Source organism: Carassius gibelio, chromosome B25 (genome assembly GCF_023724105.1).
Source record: "Carassius gibelio isolate Cgi1373 ecotype wild population from Czech Republic chromosome B25, carGib1.2-hapl.c, whole genome shotgun sequence".
Lineage (NCBI taxonomy): Eukaryota > Metazoa > Chordata > Actinopteri > Cypriniformes > Cyprinidae > Carassius > Carassius gibelio.
Window position 1 is genome coordinate 916,367 of NC_068420.1, and position 25,645 is coordinate 942,011.

Below are 25,645 nucleotides of genomic sequence, written 5' to 3' on the forward strand. Positions count from 1 at the left end.
GTGCTGTCTGGGTTCCTATAGAAAATTAAGCAAGCTTACCTGTACGCTTGTGCCAAGGGTCCAGAAATGAGCTGTGTCCGGTGCAGTACGTTGGGTATACCACCCGTTGATCTCCCGGTCAACCAAAAATCGATGGATTTTCAATCATATTTCCCGGTCAACTATATTTCGATGCATTTTCAATCATATTTCCCGGTCAACTATATTTCCATGCATTTTCAATCATATTTCCCGGTTAACTATATTTCGATGACTTTTCAACAACCGCATCGTTTCTCTGTCCACTATAAATCAATTATTTTTCAACACATTCAGGGATCACCCGCGGTAACCAAATATCAATGCTTAATCAATCATAAAGATAACTATAGATCAATGTTGTTCCAATATTGTTGCCATCAACATTAATAACATCAGGTTTTCATCGATATGGTAATGGTGATTCAACATTTATTTTGCATCGAAATTTCAATATCAACCATAATGATGATTCAGATGGAAAAACAATGTTTATTCAATGTTGGCTTGCTGTCTGGGTTCGGAGCATGTTCGCAACTCGGTTGATTCAGATCGGCACTTCGGAGCATGTTCGCGAATCGGTTGATCGGTTGATTCAGATCTGCACTTCGGAGCATGTTCGCGACTCGGTTGATTCAGATCGGCACTTCGGAGCATGTTCACTACTCTGTTGATTTTTTAATCATTTTAAAAGTTTTAAAATTGCTTGTTTCATTTTTGTTATAATTTTTCTTTATGATTATTTTACTTTCTTTTATGTAAAACACTCTGAATTACCATTTTGCATGAAATGTGCTATATAAATAAACTTGCTTGGCCTAGTATGTTAGTGGGCTCATACACACACACACATACGCACACACACACACACACACACACACACACTACCAGTCAGCGTTTGGGATCAGAATGATTTTTATTGTTTTTTACAGGAATTTATTTTACTCATCAAGACAGCATTTATTTGATCAAAAATACTGGAAAACATGTAATATTGTGAAATATTATTAAATTTTTTCTATTTTAATATACATGAAAGTGTAATTTATTCATGTGATGTGCAGCTATATTTTCAGCATCATTCCTCCAGTCTTCAGTGTCACATGATCTTCAGAAATCGGAATAATATAATGATTTATTATTAGAATTATCAACAGTTTTGCTGATAAATATTATTTTGGAATCTGTGATACTTTTTTCAGGATTATTTGATGAATAAAAAGTTAAAAAGAAGGGCATTTATTTAAAATATTAATATTTCCAAACAATATTCACTATAGTTCAATAGTTTGGGGTCAGTAAATTTTAAATAATTTTAAATAAAAGCTGTTCTTAAAAAAATTATGCATCGAAGAATCCTGTAAAAAGTATCGCAGATTCCAAAATAATATTTGGTAGCACAAATATTAATAGTTCTAAGAATAGATCATCATATTTTCATGATTTCTAAAGATCATGTGACACTGAAGACTGGAGGAATGATGCTGAAAATACAGCTGCACATCACAGAAATAAATTATATTTTAAAGGATATTACAATAGAAACCATTATTTTATATATTTTATTTTGATAATTTTGAATTATTACTGAAATACAACCTTTTTTTGTTTCAAACAGTTCATTGAACAATAATAAATGAAGTACCTGAAGCTGACAATGATGTAAATGTATAATAATTAGCAAAGATGATTAATTTAGCGCTGTAAATGCGCGTGTGCTGGCAGGAGACGCGATGCGAGGACCAAACACAGCAGAACGGTAGGAAACTTCACTCCTCTCATTATTTCTCTTTTACTATAGCGATTTATTTTTAGATACGTGATCTGAGTCTTTCATATAGATGTAGATTTAATAGAGAAATAGAGTTATTTTTTACATTCTTTGGTAAAGTTTTCAGCTCGGGACCTCGGAGCCTGTTCGCGACTCGGTTGATTCAGATCGGCAATTCGGAGCATGTTCGCGACTCGGTAAATCTTTATCCTTTTCTTTTTTTATAAGAAATTGTATTCTTTATTAGATTTTAGAATCTTTTATTCAGGATGTGTTAAATTGATAAGAAGTGAAATCAAAGATTTATATTATTAGAAGAGATTTATATTTGGAATAAACGCTGTTCTTTAAAAAGTTATACATCGAAGAATCCTGAAAAAAGTATCGATTCCAAAATAATATTTTATTCAGATCTGCACTTCGGAGCATGTTCGCTACTCTGTTGATTTTTTTTAAAATCATTTTAAAAGTTTTAAAATTGCTTGTCTTATTTTTGTAATAATTTTTATTTATGATTATTTTACTTTCTTTTATGTAAAGCATTTTGAATTACCATTGTGCATGAAATGTGCTATATAAATAAACTTGCCTTGCCTAGTGTGTTAGTGAGCTTATACACACACACACACTACCGGTCAGAGTTTGGGATCAGAATGATTTTTAATGTTTTTTACAGGAATTTATTTTACTCAACAAGACAGCATTTATTTGATCAAAAATACTGGAAAACATGTAATATTGTGTAATATTATTAACATTTTTTCTATTTTAATATACATGAAAGTGTAATTTATTCATGTGGTGTGCAGCTATATTTTTAGCATCATTCCTTCAGTCTTCAGTGTCACATGATCTTCAGAAATCAGAATAATACAATGATTTATTATTAGAATTATCAACAGTTTTGCTGATAAATATTATTTGGGAATCTGTGATACTTTTTTCAGGATTATTTGATGAATAAACAGTTAAAAAGAAGGGCATTTATTTAAAATATATTTCCTAACAATATTCACTATAGTTCAATAGTTTGGGGTCAGTAAATTTTTAATAATTTTAAATAAACGCTGTTCTTAAAAATAATATATATACATCGAAGAATCCTTACAAAAGTAACGCAGATTCCAAAATAATATTTGGTAGTACAACTATTAATAGTTCTAAGAATAAATCATCATATTTTCATGATTTCTAAAGATCATGTGACACTGAAGACTGGAGGAATGATGCTGAAAATACAGCTGCATATCACAGAAATAAATTCTATTTTAAAGGCTATTAAAATAGAAACCATTATTTTATATATTTTATTTTGATAATTTTGAATTATTACTGAAATACAACCTTTTTTTGTTTCAAACAGTTCATTGATCAATAATAAATGAAGTACCTGAAGCTGACAATGATGTAAATGTATAATAATTAGCAAAGATGATTAATTTAGCGCTGTAAATGCGCGTGTGAGGGGCGGAGACACGCGTGTGGACCAAACACAGCAGAACGGAAGGAAACTTCACTCCTCTTATTATTTCTATTTTACTATAGCGATTTATTTTTAGATACGTGATCTGAGTCTTTCATAGAGTTGTAGATTTAATAGAGAAATATAGTTATTTTTTACATTTTTTGGTAAAGTTTTCAGATCGGGACTTCAGAGCCTGTTCGCGACTCGGTTGATTCAGATCGGCAATTCGGAGCCTGTTCCCAGCAAACATTTGGACGTCTTTTGACCGTTGAAAAGACGTCCATCCGAGACGTCCCGTCATGGTTGAAAAATAGTTCCAAAATGAAAGTTGAACCGACGTCTTTGACGTCTTCTAGACGTGAACTGCACGTCTTTTCTGCACGTCCCTGGACGTCTAAATGTGTCGTCTTCTGGACGTCGTTGTCTTCTGGATTTTTAAATGCGTTGCTGCATAGTTTAAGTGTATGTATATATAAGCCTGCATATAAAATAATCACACACCCACTGTGTCACATCGTGAAAGGCAATCAATTATGTCTTGAGGTTTAAAACATCTTGACAAAAGTTCAAGATTGGTCCAGTCAGACATGAACGTTCATAAAACATCTTAATCACGTGTACATCACTAACAATAACACATTATTTGTGGACATATGCAAAAAAGAAGCATGTTCTTATTTAGCACACTTTATTGTTTTTGAACAGTTTAGCATCTGTTAACCAAACTAAAATACTAATTACAAAATACTGAATTACATAAAGGGAAAATTCTTTCATTTACTCACCCTCATGTTTCAAACCTGTATACCTTTCTGTGTTCTATTGTTTTCATGTTTGCTTTACTGGGACAATGACAAATAAGAATCTTAAAGATGATAATATATTTAAAAATTTGTTTTTCAATGTTATCTTTGTATCCATTTTGGATTTCTGAAATAAGTTTACAGGTCTACCATTTTTTTCATCAGAAATATGATTTAATGAGGGCCATCACTGAATAAAAAGTGCTGAAATACTCAATCTTAAAGTGCATTATTATTGTTAAAAATTTATATTTGCAGTGTTGGTTTATTAATGTTTTTAATATATAATATAAATCAATATTAATTGTATTTATTTTAAAATACTTTAATCATATAATATTAAGAATATTATTAATATTTGAACGTGGCATAAACACCTTGCAGGAGCCATTGTTGTCATGTGACAAGAAAATCATAAAACATAAGACCCTCTTCATAAAATATGTTTGAAATCATTGCTATTTATGAAATCAAAGTGGTGTAAATGATTTTTAACGGTATAGAACCAACATTAATTAAAATTTCATTTCTGAGAATGTTTTCTACTAGAATGTTAAAAGATGGTTTCTTTTTATCAATTCTTCATTAATCTTGTCATTGACTTACACAGTTGTCTTATAAACACAAAGATATTTGGAAAAATGTTTGTAACCAAGCAGGTCTCACAATCCATTAACTGCCACTGTAGGAAAAATTATTATGATCGTAACATGAGGGTGAGAAAATTATGACTATTTTCATTTTTGTATGAACTAATCCGTTAAACACATTACAGTAGTTTGGCTCATTTCTTGTAACCTCCACCCCCATCTCTTCCCGGAGCAAGCTTCAGGTGTTCTGTCATTGCTGCATCCCATTCAGAGTCTCCACCTCTTCACAGCATCTGAGGCAAGAGAATACATTTCTTTTTAAAATAAATAAAATAAAACATTTGAGATAAATGACATGCACTTAATTTAAAAATATCTTTATGGTCTACCGCTAAAAAAAAAAAAAAAAACCTTGGACCAAGATGAATGAACCGTGAATGAAACATTAGGAAAAAAAGGTAATCAACAAGAATTAGATTTTATTTGTATTGTACAAAAGGTGTAATGCTTTAATGTGATGCCCTTGAGAAACACTCACAGTGTAACTGTGAGAAAGTGAACAGGACATTTCTGATAAGACAGGAGAGCTGTGATGTCCCCTGAATAATTAATTAAAGCGTACCAATAAAAATTACATCAATATAAGTAACTTTTAGCCTTCTAACGTTAGCTAATTTTAGCCATACTCAGTGAATTTCAGTTGACAACGTGGGCATCATTTCTCTCGGTTCCTTCGTGTCAAACAAGTAAAACTCAAGCACGTTAATCAAATAATACAAAATGTACTTACCCCACAGTAGATTTTATGTAATTTATATCGACAAATCTCCCTCCAAGAGTCCTCTTCGAGTCCTCACCTCCTCGTGGTGGTTGCCTGCTTGATGTACCGGAACTTCCGGAAGAAAGCGAGATCTCGCGAGATAAATCTATCTATCGCGGGATTTTGTAATATCACGAAATATATCAGTATGTTTTGTGTCTACATCTTGGCAGCACCGTTTTGGCAATTACATCCAACTCAGACCGAAATTGTGACCGGGTATATATCTGTTTTACATGTGTATGCATAGATTCAATAAAAATAATAACAACAAATACATAAAACAGGTTGAAATAATGACTAAATTGCAGCATTGCTTTGCAATCACTTAACTACACTGGGCTCTTTGTGATTATAATTTTTTTAAACAAGATAAAGTGAATATATTTACTTTGTATATATATATTTTTTTTCCTGCTAGTCTTGCTTGGACATTTTTTCACAAACCATGACGAGACGTGTAAAAGACGTCAGTGGACGTCTATTCACAACCTCTTTAAAACCTCTTAAAAACTACTTGGTGCACTTTAATTAAATATTGCAGTATTAATCAAGGTGTAAGCACAGCTTTTGCATATTCCACAAGGATTTCACATAGGGTCATGATGGACGTGTAACGCACGTGTAAATGACGTCACTAGGTGACGTCCTCTCACAACCGATTCACAACGTGGGTAAATTTTGAACTACACGTATCTAAAAGTCAAAGAAACAATTATACATGAAACCCCATAGAACTATAAACGTGTACAAACATATCTGAATGCATTTTTAGGAAATGTTCTGTGTTACATATTTCTACCGATTTATGCCGTCTTACCGCGACTATTTTTGGCCGGCCACACGACGTCGCCGTTGGACCAATGTTTGCTGGGTTCCACCTCGGTTGATTCAGATCGGCAATTCGGAGCATATTCGCAACTCGGTAAATCTTTATCCTTTCTTTTTTTATAAGAAATTGTATTCTTTATTAGATTTTAGAATCTTTTATTCAGGATGTGTTAAATTGATAAGAAGTTAAATCAAAGATTAATATTATTAGAAGAGATTTATATTTGGAATAAACGCTGTTCTTTAAAAAATTATACATGGAAGAATCCTGAAAAAAGTATTGTAGATTCCAAAATAATATTTGATTCAGATCGGCACTTCGGAGCATGTTTGCGACTCGGTTGATCGGTTGATTCAGACCGGCACTTTGGAGCATGTTCGCGACGCGGTTGATTCAGATCGGCACTTCGGAGCATGTTTGCGACTCGGTTGATCGGTTGATTCAGATCGGCACTTCGGAGCATGTTCGCGACTCGGTTGATTCAGATCGGCACTTCGGAGCCTGTTCGCGACTCAGTTGATTTAGATCGACACTTTGGAGCATGTTCGCGACTCGGGTGATTCAGATCTGGACTTCGGAGCATTTTCGCGACTCGGTTGATTCAGATCGACACTTCGGAGCATGTTCTCGACTTTGTAAATTTATCCTTTCTTTTTTTATAAGAAATTCTATTCTTTATTATATTTTAGAATCTTTTATTCAGGATGTGTTAAATTGATAAGAAGTGATATCAAAGATAAATATTGTTAGAAGAGAGTTATATTTGGAATAAACGCTGTTCTTTAAAAAAATTATAAATCGAAGAATCCTGAAAAAAGTATAGCAGATTCCAAATATTTGGTAGCACAACTATTAATAGTTCTAATAATAAATAATCATATTTTCATGATTTCTAAAGATCATGTGACACTGAAGACTGGAGGAATAATGCTGAAAATACAGCTGCACATCATTTTCACATATTTTAAAGGATATTAAAATAGAAATCATTATTTTATATATTGTATTTTGATAATTTTGAATTATTACTGAAATACAACCTTTTTTTTGTTTCAAACAGTTCATTGAACAATAATAAATGAAGTACCTGAAGCTGACAATGACGTAAATGTATAATAATTAGCAAAGATTATTAATTTAGCGCTGTAAACGCACGTGTGAGGGGCGGAGACGCGCCGCGGAGTGTCAGACGCGCTGAGGACCAAACACAGCAGAACGGTAGGAAACTTCACTCCTCTTATTATTTCTCTTTTACTATAGCGATTTATTTTTAGATACGTGATCTGAGTCTTTCACAGAGATGTTTTATAAACGCAGTAACTTTGAAATCAGCTCTGAGAGTTGCTGTCAGTGTTTAAAAACTAATTATGATTAATAACGTGTTGAATGAATTTGGTAAGAACGGTTTTCTGTTTTTTTACATAGTTGATTCAGATCGGCACTTCGGAGACTGTTCGCGACTCGGTTGATTCAGATCGGCACTTCGGAGCATGTTCGCGACTCGGTTGATTCAGATCGGCACTTCGGAGCATGTTCGCGACTCGGTTGATTCAGATCGGCACTTCGGAGCCTGTTCGCGACTCGGTTGATTCAGATCGGCACTTCGGAGCATGTTCGCGACTCGGTTGATTCAGATTGGCACTTCGGAGTGGCACTTCGGAGCCTGTTCGCGACTCAGTTGATTCAGATCGGCAATTCGGAGCATGTTTGCGACTAGGTTGATAGGTTTATTCAGATCGGCACTTCGGAGCATGTTCGCCACTCGGTTGATTCAGATCGGCACCTCGGAGCATGTTCGCGACTCTGTACATTTTTATCCTTTCTTTTTTTTTAATAAGAAATTGTATTCTTTATTAGATTTTAGAATCTTTTATTGAGTATGTGTTAAATTGATAAGAAGTGAAATCAAAGATTAATATTGTTAGAAGAGATTTATATTTGGAATAAACTGTGTTCTTTAAAAAAATATATAAATCGAAGAATCCTGAAAAAAGTATAGCAGATTCCAAAATAATATTTGGTAGCACAACTATTAATAGTTCTAATAATAAATAATCATATTATTCTGATTTCTGAAGATCATGTGACACTGAAGACTGGAGGAATGATGCTGAAAATACAGCTGCACATCATTTTCACATATTTTAAAGGATATTAAAATAGAAATCATTATTTTATATATTTTATTTTGATAATTTGGAATTATTACTGAAATAAAAAAAAATAGTTAAAATAGTAAAATAGTTCATAACACAAATATAAACAGTCACAATCAACTGCTCGCCTGTACGAAAAGCATTCATTAATAATTGTAACAAAATTGGTAATTTACGCTCAGTATGTTATTATAGCATACAGTTTTACTACAATAATGAGGTGCAAATATCTGCCACAATTTGCAATAAGCTATATACAGCATCTAACTACCATTTACTCTTTGCAAAGAAAATGCTGCTATTTTTTACAGAGTTTAAATATAATCTATTTTTACTTGCAGTCAGGATATTTCTCTGGTGTAAAGAGCTTCTATCACTATTTGCATTATATCACGGTTAAACAATGTTTTTAGGGTAGCTTCTGTGTTCTCACATGTTTTACTGTACATGTGATTATATATGGTTTATAGCAGGGGCGATACTAGACACCCCTTGTACACCCCCAACATCCCCACTCATGACAGCGGGCCCATCTCAGGTCTGTGCCACACATTTCACCTGATCAAATCCCTTCTTTACCAACTGATCTTCAATTGCAGCTGTTATTGAAGTAGCATCAAACTGTGACCCCTCTGTAAGGGCTAGGAATCTTTCTTTGACGGCATCCTCAACAGACACATATCTAACACAGAGTCTTTCCATCCCTGGCCTCATCAGCCATAATGGCATACATATTTGCTCCCTTTATCTCACTGATGATATTTTCTGTTATTTCTTGTGAACAGCACTCTATCATCTCATCAGATGAGAGGTACGTGGTGTTTGAAGGGGCGGTGTATCTCTGCAGGAAGAGATCAAATTTGGTCAAAAGTGACATGCACTCTAGGAAATTGCCTTTGTTGTGACTCTCATCCATTTCATCATGACCTCTGAATGCTATGCCTTGCTCCCCAAGAAGCAGGTTCCTGCCATAAAACGCTCTAGGTACTGCCTTCTTTCACTAATTTCAGTGGTACTTGCTTGCTTCTATCTGCTCTACAACCTTCCCTTTTGACAGGCTTGCTTTTTAGCTGTTCCAACAAACCACACTGTCCTTATGTGACTGTATTGTTTCATGTTTTTGAAACTTGCCAAGTGCCTTTTGCAGTTATTAACTCCATCATTAACAAGTGCATCCTTTCTGACTTTTTTGCCAAATACCCTACAAGGAAAGCAGAAAGCAGCATTTTGTTTAGCTGAGTATTCCAGCCATCTGAAACTTTTGAACACTGTTCTTGAAAGGCTCTTTTCTGTGTGCCAAACTGAGTATGAGGGTATTGAGACAGCTTTAACTGTTTAGGAGCAGTGTCCTTATCCCCTAAGTCTGAACAGCTCTCTTCTGTCTGCTGCTTTGGCTTGGTGCTCTCTATGTTGCACTCCCTCTGTCTCTTCATTTCTTTCACTAGTCAGTTCCCTCTCATCCCTTATGGACTCTCCCTGTTGTTTTCCTCCTCCTTTATTATAAAAAAAAGTGATGTAAAATAATGTTACAAAAAAAAAAAGCAATATAGGCTACTTAATGCCAATAAGTTTGTATAGGATTATCAGTAGTTACTGTTTTGCTTGCCACTATTCACTATATGTCAATTTATTGTTGTTGTTTCCTCACCTGGTTCTTCCCTTTCTCTTGGTGTGGGGAAGTCGTGGCCTAATGGTTAGAGAGTCGGACTCCCAATCGAAGGGTTGTGGGTTCTAGTCTCGGGCCGGACGGAATTGTGGGTGGGGGGAATGCATGAACAGCTCTCTCTCCACCTTCAATACCATGACTTAGGTGCCCTTGAGCAAGACATTGAACCCCCAACTGCTCCCCGGGCGCCGCAGCATAAATGGCTGCCCACTGCTCCGGGTGTGTGCTCACAGTGTGTGTGTGTTCACTGCTCTGTGTGTGTGCATTTCGGATGGGTTAAATGCAGAGCACAAATTCTGAGTATGGGTCACCATACTTGGCTGAATGTCACTTTCACTCTCTTTCTCCTTCACCATCTCCCTCTCTTTCCCTGGGCACTGACAATCATACACAAATATATTGTAGGCAGGAGAGTTGTTGATTTTAATCACCAAATTCATCAGCAGGGTTGCTGACTGGAATATCTATCTATCCATGCATCCCTCCATCCATTTCATCCCATGGTCCATTTAAAAAGCCACACATTTTATTAGTAATGCTATTTATTAAGTTAACAGATGTTTTTTATCCAAAGTAACTTACCGCAGGTTTTTTTGTTTTTTGTTTTTTGTGTCTCTGTAACCTAATATGCAAATATTGGACATAACTCTTATATAGTGAAAATACATCTTTTGCTAACATTTATGAGATCACATATGCACATTTATTTAGTTTTTTTTTTTCACCTTTCCTTGTTTTTTGATGTCTGTAGATTGTTTTAAAGGTTTTTTTTCCCATCCATTTTTCTGATTTATATTTACTGTAACATCATTAACCTCAAAACTAGAGAGAACAAAGAGGACAGAAATAGGCCTAAATATGTAACGTTACATTTCTAAATATTTTGTAGTTCTAAGATTGTATAAATATGAGGCGTAATGTTATTTTAAAAAACTGTTTTTGTTTGTTTTTTTTCACTTGAAAACATTTTCCCCCAAAATATTATAAAATGACTGATAACATGACGTTCGGCCGAAAGGCGGGCCACGTGGTCACGTGACCTTGCGTCTCCAGGAAGCTTCGTCGCAGCTGATTAATATTCATGAGCGCGCTTCCGCCAGAGCGTGATTGATCTTCATGGCTGCTCTTTCAGTCAGAAAATGCGGCGATATCTTCGAGTTTTGTTCGTCTGCACGCTGTTAGTCTTCTGCTCACTGCTCTACATCTTTAATCAGCTCGTGTCGTCTCTGGAGCGCGCGGATCATCGGGAGCGAGCGCCGCGGACACGCGCAGTGGACACGGGCCTGAGTGGACGCGCGCAGGATGACAGGTAAACAAACAATAACACACACAAGATGTATAAAATCAACCTCACAACATCATATACAAACATCTGTGCAAAGATCTTCTCGACGACACAAAACTGAACTTATATACACCGGACTCATGATGTGATCGCTTTAAACTAGCTTTAATGACTGGACAGGTGTTATAAATAATCGAAATCTTTACCAGTGCTGCGTATAGTAATTGAATGCGGTTGATACTCATATAAGATAGTTGTTTTAATTGAACGGTTGTTTGATGGATTTCTAGTCATTTAAGCCTACTAATGTACTCGGGCTGAAGCTGCTAACATCGAATTAATATTCATAAGCTTCCTTGTTAAGGCCCTTTATGCACGTCGCGTAGAAGCAGTTAATTCGCCCTCCCACCGGCCAGGCTTTCAGCCAATCAGCGACTCCTACTGGGCTTACGTCATGTTACATAATTAATATCCATGAGTCAGGTCATCTCGAGTTCAATTTTGCAAATGAATGGTTTGCATTTTATTGTTTTATTATTAGTTTTATTATTGTTATTATGCGTTTTTATTGTATTCACCGATTGACTTTTGACTTTTTCTTGTTAGTACAGTCAATATTAATACTCAATACTTTAGATTTCAGGAACCACTAAATATGATTAAAAAAAGTATGTGTAAGGACCCATTTCCCCACTGTAAATACTGTACACATTGAAAATCTTATTTTCTTTATTTAGTTGGATATAATTGTATTATTACTGTTATTTTTATATTAATTTAATATTTGTATATAATATATACAAAATATATTATTTATATTTTTTTACATTGATAGTTTTTTCTAAAATCCCCATACACCAGTTTGAAAACCTGGGTTAATTATTACATATTTTTATAGATCTATAATATATTTATTTACAAACCCGACTCCAAAAAAGTTGGGACCCTACAAATTGTGAGTAAAAAAGGAATGGAATAATTTACAAATCTCATAAACTTATATTTTATTCACAATAGAATATAGATAATATATCAAATGTTGAAAGTATTGGCTCATTCATATCAAATATGGGCTCATTTTGGATTTCATGAGAGCTACATATTCCAAAAAAGTTGGGACAGGTAGCAATAAGAGGCCGGAAAAGTTAAATGTACATATAAGGAACAGCTGGAGGACCAATTTGCTACTTATTAGGTCAATTGGGAACATGATTTGGTATAAAAAGAGCCTCTCAGTGTCTCTCAGAAGTCAACATGGGCAGAGGATCACCAATTCCCCCATTCTGCAGTGAAAAATAGTAGAGCAATATCAGAAAGGAGTTTCTCAGAGAAAATTGCATAGAGTTTGAAGTTATCATCATCTACTGTGCATAATATCATCCAAAGATTCAGAGAATCTGGAACAATCTATCAAGGGTCAAGGCCGGAAAACCATACTGGATGCCTGTGATCTTCAGCTCTTAGACGGCACTGCATCACATCCAGGAATGATACTGTAATGAAGATCACAACATGGGCTCAGGAATACTTCCAGAAAACATTGTCAGTGAACACAATACACCGTGCCATTCGCTGTTACCGGCTAAAACTCTATAGGTCAAAAAAGAAGCCATATCTGAACATGATCCAGAAGCGTAGGTGTTTTCTCTGGGACAAGGCTCACTGTTCGGTCGTCAGAAAACTGGAAAACTGGGACGCCGTGTCATCCGGACTAAAGAGGACAAGCACAACCCAAGTTGTTATCGTTGCTCAGTTCAGAAGCTGCATCTCTGATGGTATGGGGTTCATGAGTGTGTGTGGCATGAGCAGCTTACACTTCTGGAAAGAAATAGAATCACCCATAGAAAACATTTGGTGCATCATAAAGAGGAAGATGTGATGAAGAAGACCTAAGACAGTTGAGCAACTAGAAGCCTGTATTAGACAAGAATGGGACAACATTCCTCTTCCTAAACTTGAGACACTTGTCTCCTCAGTCCCCAGACGTTTGCAGACTGTTATAAAGAGAAGAGGAGATGTCACACAGTGGTAAACATGTCCTTGTCCCAACTCTTTAGTAAACAGGTTTGTATCTGGATGAGAAGGCTGGTTGTTCTGCACAGCTGTGAGTGTGTGTGACTGAGACGTGCTGGTGTGTGTGTGTGTGTGTGTGTGTCTCCTGTCAGGTGTGGTTCAGACTCTGTCACTCACTGGGAGCCGTACTGGAGAATCAGCCGTGATGTTTGCCCAAACCACTGCGTTACGGACTCAGCTCCTAGGTACAGACCGTCGGCTCTAGATCTAGATGGCTCTGTCTGTGAGCGTTCACTGTTCGTGTGTGTGACACGGCTCTAGTGTTGAGTGTGTTCTGCTGATGACACTGATCTGTGTGTGTGTCTGGTGCAGGTCTGCTCCTCAGGACCCGGTCCAGCTGGCCGTGGTGGCCTGTGGCTCCAGACTGGAGGAAACACTCGTCATGCTGAAATCTGCTGTCCTCTTCAGCCACAGACACTTGTGCTTTCACATCTTCTCAGAAGACCACCTCCACGCCGGATTCAGACAGGAGGTGAGCACGTATATGAGGAATATTCACTGCTTATACACGGTGGTGTTAGGGTGAATTAAACAACACTTTTAGAGGATTTCTCAGATCCAAAATATGTAAAATACAGAAGTGACAAACATGATACAAGACTGTAAATGCAGGAAACCAGACAATATAATAATAATAATAATAATAATAACAAAGAAACAACAGAGATGTATTTATAGTTGTTCTGATTTGAAGTATTTTAGAGTAAACTGTTAGGTTTAAGACCTCGGAGTCAAGAATGTTCACAGAGAGGCTTTTGAAATGGATTCAGATGTTTTAGGATCAATGTGAGCAGGTAAATATTGCTATTTTACTGATGCGTGTAAATAAAAATGATTAAACCTTTACTCTGTTTTACTTCTTGCACTAAAACATCTCGGATCGTTCTGGAAGAGTTATGAACAAAACAGTTACATATAATGTTTGTTCAGGGTTTACTGATCTTTTAATAGTTTTCTCAAAATGTTAGATCAGAACATGGAATGTCTACATTCATGGAACAGATTTAATAAAATAGTTATATTTGTTTGATGTTTTTAAATGTTACACTTCAGAGAACACTCAAGAGTAACATTCACATGTTTGAAAAATGATCAAATGAAACGTTCAAATAACCGAGATTAGAATGTTCAGAGAAACACACTAGTAAAGGTTTAATAATTTAAAGCAAACATTAGCATGTGTGTGTGGTCTGGGTAGATGGAGATATATGGTGGATATAATACAGCTTGATGTTAAATCTGAGAGAAGCAGCACACACTGATCTTCCTGAAATCCTGTGTGTGTCGTGCAGCTGGAGTCGTGGCCGCAGAGGTTTCGCTCGACGTTCAGCTACAGCGTTTATCCCATAGTCTTCCCCAGTGAGAACGCCAGAGAGTGGAAGAGACTGTTCAAACCCTGCGCTTCTCAGAGACTCTTCCTCCCCGTGAGTATCTTTTCTGTTGGAAATATCTCACTTTACAGAAGTCAAACCGCAGTGAGTTACACACTGATTCCTCCAGTAATGAATCAAGTGAACGGTGCAGCTCTGTGTAGCACAGAATGGAGTGCAGTGTTTGGTGGTGTTTGAGGAGGCGGGTGGTGTCAGTGACGGAGTGCTGGTGTGTCAGCTGCTTCTGAAGCAGGTGGACTCTGTGCTGTACGTGGACACAGATGTGCTGTTCCTGCGGCCGCTGGAGGACGTCTGGAGCTTTCTGTCCCGGTTCAACAGCAGTCAGGTGGCAGCCATGTCCCCGGAGCACGAGGAGCCACGCATCGGCTGGTACAACCGCTTCGCTCGACACCCGTACTACGGCCAGACCGGCGTCAACTCAGGAGTCATGCTCATGAACATGACCCGCATCCGACACACACTCTTCAAGGTACAGTCCTCCGGGATACACACACATGAGGACACACATCATACACATGCTGTTCTCCTGAAGTGTGTGTATTTCAGCTCTGCATCTGTGAACCTGTTAACACCAGATGGATATTTCGGCTCAGCTGATAGTTATCCCATCTGAGACTGTCTTTAATGGACACGGAGGAGTTAAAGAAAATATTATAAAATATTGAAGACATGATGGCCGGTGTATATTACATTTCAATACTTTCACTTTCTCTTTAAAATATTTGTGAAGTTAAAAGATAAAGTGTTTGCATTGAGATGCAATAGATACAGGCCAGAATAGTTAAAAAATATTCAATAATTTGATGACTAACATCATTTGTAAGAGTATACATGTTTAAAATCATTTTATTAGATGTAAGTAATAATAGTCATGTTAACATTTCAGTGCATTTAATATATTTGATCATGTTTCAGTTTAATTCACTCAAGGGTTAACCGGACTATTGTTATCTAATAAAATGATAAAGAAATATGAAAATATTATATCCTGCATCTCAGTGTTTATATAAATATAGAAATATTAACCTCAAATTGAAAATATATATATATAAAAAAAAAAGTTTAAAGAAATTAATAAACTTACATCTCTAATGTAAATACACATTTGAACCCTTAAATGTTGATGAAATCAATGCAGGTGTTTCTGGTTTTGATGAGTGATGTGTACCAGCAGAGGTCTCTGTTGTTCTTCTGTTGCTCTTCTCATATTTCCTCATTACTGAAGAGGTTTCATCATCATTCATCTGTCAAACATGAGTCTGAGTGAGAACAGTTATGTAAAAACATGCATAAAGATCACCCACCTGAGACGGACTGATGAGTGTGTGTGTGTGTGTGTGTGTGTGTGTGTGTGTGTGTGTGTGTGTGTGTGTGTGGGGACAGAATGACCTGGCAGCGGTGGATCTGAAGTGGGCTGATCTTCTGATGCCTCTGTTACACAAGTACAAGCTGAACATCACGTGGGGAGACCAGGACCTGCTCAACATCATCTTCCACTATAACCCAGGTACAGCTCTCCCTCCTCCTCCTCATCTTCATCATCATCATCACCTGTAGATCTGCTGCACTGATTCTTTGTGTGTGTGTGTGTGTGTGTGTCTCTCTCTCTCTCTCTCTCTCTCTGTGTGTGTGTGTGTGTCTGTCTCTCTCTCTCTCTCTCTCTCTCTCTCTGTGTGTGTGTGTGTGTGTCTCTCTCTTTCTCTCTCTCTCTCTCTCTGTGTGTGTGTGTGTGTGTGTGTGTGTGTGTCAGAGTCTCTGCTGCTGATGGAGTGTCTCTGGAACTATCGTCCTGATCACTGTATCTACGGCAGCAACTGCATCAGCGCTGAACACAGCGGTGTTTACATTCTCCACGGCAACCGCGGCGTTTACCATGACGACAAGCAGCCCGCCTTCAGAGCTGTTTATGACGCCATAAAGCTGGTGAGAACTGAAACGATACATGAACATTCTGTTCATTTGAAATGAATTACAATGAAACATTTAAAAACATTAAACTGACTTCTCGCTCTCTCTCTCTCTCTCTCTCTCTCTCTCTCTCTCTCTCTCTCTCTCTCTCTAACTCTCGCTCGCTCTCTCTCTCTCTCTCTCTCTCTAACTCTCGCTCTCTCTCTCTCTCTCACTCTCGCTCTCTCTCTCTCTCTCTCTCTCATATATATATGTATATATATATATATAGACCTAAAGTTTGGAAACATTACTATTTTTAATGTTTTTGAAAGAAGTTTCTTCTGCTCACCAAGCCTGCATTTATTTGATCAAAAATACAGAAAAAACAGTTATATTGTGAAATATTATTACAATTTAAAATAATAGTTTTCTATTTGAATATACTTTTAAAAAATAATGTATTCCTGTGATGCAGCGCTGAATTTTCGGCATCATTCCTCCAGACTTCAGTGTCACATGTAACATCAGTCGATCACATGATCCTTTAGAAATCATTCTAATAGCTTCTCTTTTGTTTTTACTTTTTATTCATCAAAGTATTCTATAACAGTATCACATGTTCTGAAATAATATTAAGCAGCAGAACTGTTTCCAACTTTGATAATGAATCATCATATTAGAATGATTTCTAAAATTTAAAATTTCTAAAAATTCAGCTTTGCATCACAGACATAAATGATCATTTAAAGTATAATACATTTAAAAACAATTATTTTAAATTATATATAGTAAAAATATTTCACAATATTATTGTTTTTCTGTATTTGTGATCAAATAAATGCAGGCTTGATGAGCAGAAGAAACTTCTTTCAAAAACATTTAAAATAGTAATGTTTCCAAACTTTAGGCCTGTACTGTATATATATACATACTTACTGTCTATATTATATTTCTGTATTTCTATATATATTTCAGCTAGTTTGTTGAACCGAAATAAAGTTTTCAAAACCACATTTTATTTCAGCTAGTTTACAAGCAATTTTTCTCAGTTTCAGTCAGTTTTACTTGATCTACTTAAAAATAATAATAATAAAACTTATATAAACTTAAAAAACAAAAATGACAAAAAATGAGAAAACGCCACAAAACTACTAAACCATCATAAAACAAAATTCAACCAGAGTAAATGTATTCCATACATATGTAAAAATTACTCATTCTAATTAAAGTTCAAATGAAAATGCAATTAAAATTTAATTCAATTCAAGTTTATTTGTATAGCGCTTTTTACAATACAAATCGTTACAAAGCAACTTTACAGAAAATTATGTTTCTACAATATTTAGTAATAGCTTATAAGTGGTGACTGTCAGTTTGTGCGCGTTTGACAGGATTTGTAGAAAATTAATACAAGACGTAGTCAGCCAGACGATGAACATTATTAATATTAATAATTATTATATGATGCAGTCACACTTGTAGCAATAATTGTTAGTTCTGTTGTTGATTCAGGGTCAGTATCATCTGAGGTCCTCTGAGGGTCAGCATCATCTCTTCTCAGGTGTTCTGGATCCAGACTGGAGCTTGTGTAAATCCTAGTTACCACGGGATGAAGATCCAGCAGAAACAGAGAAACACATAGAGACATCATTAGCATAGCTGCTGATCCAACAAAGTAAAATTAATTAGTTTAACCCAAGCTAATGAATAAGAATGTGCATTTGATCAGATACAACTACACTCACAATTTAAGAGATACATTATTCGTATGCTTGGTGAAAGAGATGCGTTTTTAATCTAGATTTAAACAGAGAGAGTGTGTCTGAACCCCGAACATTATCAGGAAGGCTATTCCAGAGTTTGGGAGCCAAATGTGAGAAAGCTCTACCTCCTTTAGTGGACTTTGCTATCCTAGGAACTACCAAAAGTCCAGCGTTTTGTGACCTTAGGGTGCGTGATAGGTTGTAACGTGGTAGAAGGCTAGTTAGGTACGAGGAGCTAAACCATTTAGGGCCTTATAGGTAAGTAATGATCATTTGTAACTGATACAGAACTTAATAGGTAGCCAGTGCAGTGTGTGTGTGTGTGTGTGTGTGTGTTTGCTGCCAGAGACTGATCTGATCCAGCTGGCAGCTCTGGAGCATCAGTGTGTGTTTGAGTGTGTGTTCTTCACACAGTTCACACTCGCTGAGGTTCAGCTGTGAACACAACAGGAAATAAACCATAGATAATAAATAGATGAGTGTATTGTTCTGGCTAGCAGAACACAACAACACTAATATAGAGCGCCGTGTGATTTACTAGACCTGGGGTTTACAAACCGGGTCCAGGGAGAGGTTAGAAGAAGCTCTCTCTCTCTCTCGCTCTCTCTCTCTCTGTATATATATATATATATAAATATAAATTAAGTTAAGAATAAATAAGTAAATGAATGAATAACACATGTAACACTACAGTATTAGAGTGATTCATGAGGAATCAGATGTGGTTTGATCTTTTGAACTGATTCACTGATTCGCTCTGCACTGAGTGATTCGTTCTAATGAGTTGTTCATTGAGTCTGAATCTCAGAAACTCATCAGTGCTCGAGATCAGCTGAAACCAGCACTGATGAGATGTTTTTATCTTTTAAAGATACACGTTTTGTTATTATAGATGTTATGTATTTTCATTCTGCAACATTTGAGTTGGGTAGGCTGTGTGTGTGTGTGTGTGTGTATGTGTATGCTAGCGTGTGTGTGTGTGTGTGTGTATGCTAGCGTGTGTGTGTGTGTTGGTCATCACGGTCAGTGGTTTCTCGTATCTCAGGAAGTGTGGTGCATCATTAGCTAAATGAGCTGCCATTAGCGGCGTCCCATGATTCATCTGGCTGCGTCTCATAGTTTCTGCTCTCGCTGAGTTGATGTCCAGATCACACAGAACGAGCTGCACGTCCATCAGACAAGAGTCTCGTGTGCTGCATGCTCTTCGTTTTATCTCAGGACCAACACGTCCTTCTTCTCTTCAAACATAAAGACAATGAAAATGAGCTTTTGGGATTATCAAGTGTGTTTAGCATTGTGACAATATTTTAATGATATAATTCTCATCTGTAATGCATTCATAAAATATTAATTTATTAATTTTGGATGATTGTATTTCTCATCAACAATGTAATTATTATTTTTTTTTTATATACAAAAACCTACAATTGTGTTTATAGACCAGGTTTATTGTCATTAACTAAAAGCTTATTAAAACATTATCTGAAATATTAACATGTAATAACATAATAAATAACATAGAAAAACAGTAGAGTATAATAACATGTATAAAACTTATTTTATTTCTACTAGTTGCCAAGGCATCAATTTTATTAAATTTGACTAAAACTAAAACTGAAGTAAAATTTAATAAGAGCTATACAAACAATTAATGATAAATGTAATAATAATAACACAACAAAAGTGCTACAATTTTAAGTAAAATTTTTAAAGAAAACAGAAAATATGAATATTTAATTTAAAATTTACTACAAGTTATAAATAAAAAAACATAAAATATGAAAATATACAAAAAAAATGTTAAATTGTATTAAAAACGATTATAGTATATTAATTGCATTAGAGTAACACTAATAAATAATTTACATTTTATGAAATTTAAAGTAAATACATTTTTTGTATTATAGTAATGAGACTTCAGGAAAAATCAGCAAAAAAACAATGGCACACACAAAAAAAGAATGCTCCTGAAGTATGTTTAATTTCCATTTAAAAATTTTTTTATGAATGAATGGATCGGTCTGACTCTGATGTGTTCTCTTCTCTCTGGTGGTCAGTTCCCGCTGGATGGAGATCCTCTGCGAGGTTTGCTCCTGCCTCTGGAGGAGAAGCTGAAGAGCGATCACTCGTACTGCGGCCGATCTCGACTGGTCTTCACCAAACGACTGCGTCAGAGCGTCACAGAGCTTCAGGAGGAGCAGGAGCGCTCCAGACCAGCAGAGGTTTGAGTCTTCAGAGCTGATCGACCTCACACACCAGCAGCTGACAATCACACACACACACACACACACACACACACACTGAGAGCGCGAGAGGGTCGCGCTGGTTAACCATCACAGACCTCGTGTGTCTTCATCAGTGGTACTCTCTCGGTTTCAGATCCCTTCACACACCAGACTCCTCTCTATCTCTATCTCTATCTCTGTGATGATATTCAGTGTTTTCTCAGAGTTATATTTGTGAATATCAGTTCAGGTTTAGAGATTTACACACAACATCAGTGTTTTTATGCAAAGAGTTGATACATTTGTATTATAACTGGTTTTGATCTTTATATTGTATGTCTGGAAAATATGAATGTGGGATTTTACGGTTATTGTGATGCTCAGTACCATTTCAGAATGATTTACAGTTTTAATTACAGTTAATAGAATCATAACTATTCTTAATTATAATGATCCTGTTTGAAACGGTGAGAAGAAAGATTTAGTGTCTAGATTGCATTTCACCAAAGAAAGAAAGACAAGAAATTAATTCAGTTAATTTAGTAATTATTATTATTGATTAACTATTAATTGGAACATTTATATATATTTATTACAAATAAATGTTTTTTTCAGGTAATTTGTAATGTTTTTGTATTTGTAATGCTCTGATATGTTACTGAGAAATGTACTGATTAATTTAAATGTAGAAATATGAAAATGAGCCGCAGGTTAAAGAAATATTTGAATGGTCTGTGGTTGAAATCTAATAGAGTCTGTATTGGCTCTCATAGTATATTTTTGTAATAAAAGTGTTTTCTCTGAGTTCTTGTGAGCAGTGTCTTCATGAGCGAGCGCAGGATCGATCTGAGCAGCTTCACAGATGTTCAGAGATCGCACAGTTCCTGCATCACATGATCTGAGAAACACACGATGATCTGAGAGAAACCCTGCACCTTGAGAAAGAGAGACGGACTGGAAGCGCTGAGGCTCATCTGAGCTGTCTGAAGGCCCAGTGTTTGCTGGGAGCAGGCATACACATGTGTTTGTGAGTGGCTGCTGGGATAGCGATGCTAGCTGGAGCTTTAATGTGAGGTTTGGTTTTAGGCTAAATCACGCCCTCGGCTCCATCACTGCAGCCCAGACATACATTAAAGCCGTGAACGGGAAACCAGCCGCAGTGCTGGAAGCCCAGGAGCTGTTTGGGAAATGAATGAGGTGCCAGAGTCTGAGCAGAAACTGGAGAGCAATCAGGCAGAAATGTGTTTTAGCTTTAGCACGGTCGAACAGAGAGCAGTGATGTCACTTAAGTGTGTCTGTTCGGAGGCTTTTCATTGGCTGTTCATTTATAGTGTCCCAGAAAGATGAAGCCTTAAAAATGTTCATTTCTTTCGTGCCATTTATTTATTTTGGTCAGTTTTTTGTTATTTGTTTGATCTGGTTCCTGTTCAAGATTATTTTCTGCACAAAATAAAAATAAAACTATGGATATAATTATGACTTTTTATCTCCCAATTCAAACTTTTTTCTTGTAGATCTTTGTAAAAAATACAGAATTAGCAGAAAACAAGTCAGAATTATGAAATTATGTAGATATGTGATATAAACTCAGAATTATGAGATAATAAACTCGGAATTATGAGATCATAAACTTGGAATTATGAGATCATAAACTTGGAATTATGAGATCATAAACTCGGAATTATGAGATCATAAACTCGGAATTATGAGATACAAACTCAGAATTATGAGATAATTCAGAATTATGAGATATAAACTCAGAATTATGAGATATAAACTCAGAATTATGAGATAATAAACTCAGAATTATGAGATAATAAACTCAGAATTATGAGATAATAAACTCAGAATTATGAGATACAAACTCAGAATTATGAGATAATTCAGAATTATGAGATATAAACTCAGAATTATGAGATATAAACTCAGAATTATGAGATAATAAACTCAGAATTATGAGATAATAAACTCAGAATTATGAGATAATAAACTCAGAATTATGAGATATAAACTCAGAATTATGAGATATAAACTCAGAATTATGAGATAATAAACTCAGAATTATGAGATAATAAACTCAGAATTATGAGATACAAACTCAGAATTATGAGATACAAACTCAGAATTATGAGATAATTCAGAATTATGAGATCATAAACTCAGAATTATGAGAAAATTCAGAATTATGAGATCATAAACCTGTAATTATGGCTATTAATGCAGTATTGCGTTAAACTTAAATTGTGTGATAAAGACTCTGAATTATGAGATATTAACTCAAAATTGTGTGGCATAGGTTTTGTTTTTGTATTTCATAATGTGTAAATTGAAGGATTATTTTTGTAAATGATAATTACATTTAATGTGTAAATGATGACTCACTATTTTATTTTACCATAAAAAAGACAGAGCAAGTGTGTCTTTAAACCTCTTGACATTTCTGACATTTAAAGCTGCGGTCGGTAACTTTTGACGCTCTAGCGGTTAATAAACAGAACTGCTTGCGTCTTGCGGAAGAACATCGTAGCCGGATCTACTTCTCTCTGTTTATGTCTATGAAGAATCACAAAGGTACTGGGTTACTCCGCCGCGGTATCCCCGAAGCAATCTAAAATAGTCCGAATATAACACTTATTATAGGTGCACCCTAGTGATTCAGGACAAGATAAAAACACGGTTTGGAAAATGGATTCATGGTGTACTCGCTTATTATATAAATGTTTCTACATTTTGAACACAAACAAAGTTACGGACCGCAGCTCTGATTGGTTGTTTCTTACCGGGAGCGATGTGAATGAGACTGAAATGAGATTTAGTTTTCCACAGTATTCTGTGACTCTGTGCTGCACTTCTCATCTGTTGGGATCTGGTATTTCCCCGTAATTGGAGCGGGATGACTTTCATGTTGAGCTTTATGGCTGGTTTGTGGCAGAAATCATCATGTGTGCTGCTGTGCTGTAGTTATATAAGAGACTATCAATCATTTCAATTGAGCTGCTGTTAGTGGGGAAGTGTAGATGACCTCTGGCTCTAATCAATGAGCCACTTCAAGTGTTCTTCAGGACCCAATACTTGCCCTCTCCACTGTATTGAGAAACCGCTCTAAACAAGCTGAGCTGATTTATGAATGCTGGGCTTGGATTGGAAATCAGTCTGAAACGGGCTTCAGTGATCTTCATTGATCTTGTTTCAATTTAACGGTTTATTCCTGCTGTAAACCAACAATGATCAGATACAACTTTGGTTTAAAGTCAACATAACATTAAACATATATATATACACAGGAACAAAAACACAGGAAAAAATGTGGCATTATTCTAATGTAAATCAATCTGTGTTAAAGTGTAATGTATTTCTGTGATGCTCCGCTGTATTTTCAGCATCATTCCTCCAGTCTTCAGTGTCACATGATCTTCAGAAATCAGAGTAATATGATGATTTACTGCTCAAGAAACATTTCTGATTATTATCAGTGTTGAACACAGTTGTGTAGAACTTTACAGGAATAGAAAGTTCAAAAGAACAGCATTTATTTGAAATATAAATCTAATATAATATAAGGTCTTTACTGTCACTTTTGATAAATTTTTGCATACTTGATGAATAAAAGTATACATTTTTCACTTACCATAACATTTTGAATGGAAATGCATCAGTTTCCACAGAAATATTGAGCAGCACAACTGTGTTCAACATTGATAATAATCAGAAATGTTTCTTGAGCAGTAAATCATCATATTATTCTGATTTCTGAAGATCATGTGACACTGAAGACTGGAGGAATGATGCTGAAAATACAGCGGAGCATCACACACACACACACTGAAAGCGTGAGAGCATTTAGTTTTTGTTATTTTTAGTAGTGTTTTTTGTTAATCCTCATGTTCCTGATGTCTTCTCACTTCAGTCTGTTCTTGTGTGTGTTCGCCTGAGGCCAGACTCATCTCAAACACTCGATCCTCTGCTGGTTTGGGTTTTCATTGTTTTCCAGTGAATCTGAAGCATGATGGATCGAGCCGAGGACGTCCACGAGACGCTTGTTCTCCAGTTATTATCAGTATATGTACAGATTCTCTGAGCGTATGCGATGTGAACAGGGCTGAGCTTGCTTTAATAACAGCTCATGTTTCTGATCTGAATTCAGGAGCAGCGTGACTTTGTAAACTTGGTTAATGAAGTCTAACGACAGGCTGGGAATCAATAATTCATTCTCAACTCTCTTTATGACTGATGATGGAGCAAACTCAGTCTGAAGAGCAGAATCTGGGTGTTTTTCTGAAACTGATTAGTATTTGAGGATTACTTTCAGAAATGCTCCATTTGTTTTAGAAACTTCATTCACAAAGAGTTCATTGACCAGTTGCTTTGTTGTGCTAATATTTCCAAGCCTGGCAAATAAAATATACAAAATTAGGATTATTATCATTAACTAAAACTATTAAAATATTTTGTTACTTGAAATAAATTAACATTAACTCAACGAAAAAAGGCAAAAATTTATAAAAACTACATAGACAAATAAAAAAAAGACAAAAACATTAATAAAAAACAAAAAAGCATTAAAAAGGATAAAAAAAAATAAAGTTACTAAAATGGAAACAATCACTAATTATTTTCTAATGAATACAACAATGTTTATAATATAAATGTAAAAAAAGAATAAAAACAAAATAACAAAAAATATATATCTAGATAAATTAAATGAAAGGATTAAGCTAATAAAAAAACAATGTAAAGATTAAAAAAATAAAAATTCTTTTGCAAATGACTAAAACTACATTTACAATATAAATGGCAAATATGGATATAAATAAAAAACACAAAATGACTAAACCAATAAAACTGCAAATGCATTTTATATATTTATATATAAATTACTAAAGCTAAATCTAAAATA

At 35.5% G+C, this 25,645-nt stretch overlaps 1 protein-coding gene and 1 long non-coding RNA gene across 5 annotated transcripts; one reads left to right on the plus strand and one right to left on the minus strand.

Annotated features, from left to right (window-relative positions):
- Window positions 1-3,925: 3,925 nt before the first annotated feature.
- Window positions 3,926-5,810, minus strand: LOC128014503 (uncharacterized). Its single transcript, XR_008183562.1, has 2 exons — window positions 5,438-5,810; window positions 3,926-4,940 (listed from the first exon to the last, which is right to left on the minus strand). It is a non-coding gene; the product is annotated as an uncharacterized LOC128014503 (long non-coding RNA).
- A 5,373-nt stretch (window positions 5,811-11,183) lies between these two features.
- On the plus strand, window positions 11,184-21,552 carry gxylt1a (glucoside xylosyltransferase 1a). 4 transcript variants are annotated; one of them, XM_052598198.1, is made up of 8 exons: window positions 11,184-11,430; window positions 13,572-13,664; window positions 13,792-13,951; window positions 14,772-14,903; window positions 15,088-15,339; window positions 16,254-16,377; window positions 16,621-16,793; window positions 20,581-21,552. In XM_052598198.1, exons 1-8 carry the CDS (start codon window positions 11,261-11,263, stop codon window positions 20,749-20,751), a joined length of 1,275 nt encoding a protein of 424 aa, XP_052454158.1. In that variant the 5' UTR covers window positions 11,184-11,260; the 3' UTR covers window positions 20,752-21,552. The 4 variants fall into 4 exon arrangements, with proteins under 4 accessions (XP_052454158.1, XP_052454159.1, XP_052454160.1 ...); XM_052598199.1 differs by having other exon boundaries at window positions 15,100-15,339; XM_052598200.1 differs by having other exon boundaries at window positions 15,103-15,339.
- Window positions 21,553-25,645: the final 4,093 nt, after the last annotated feature.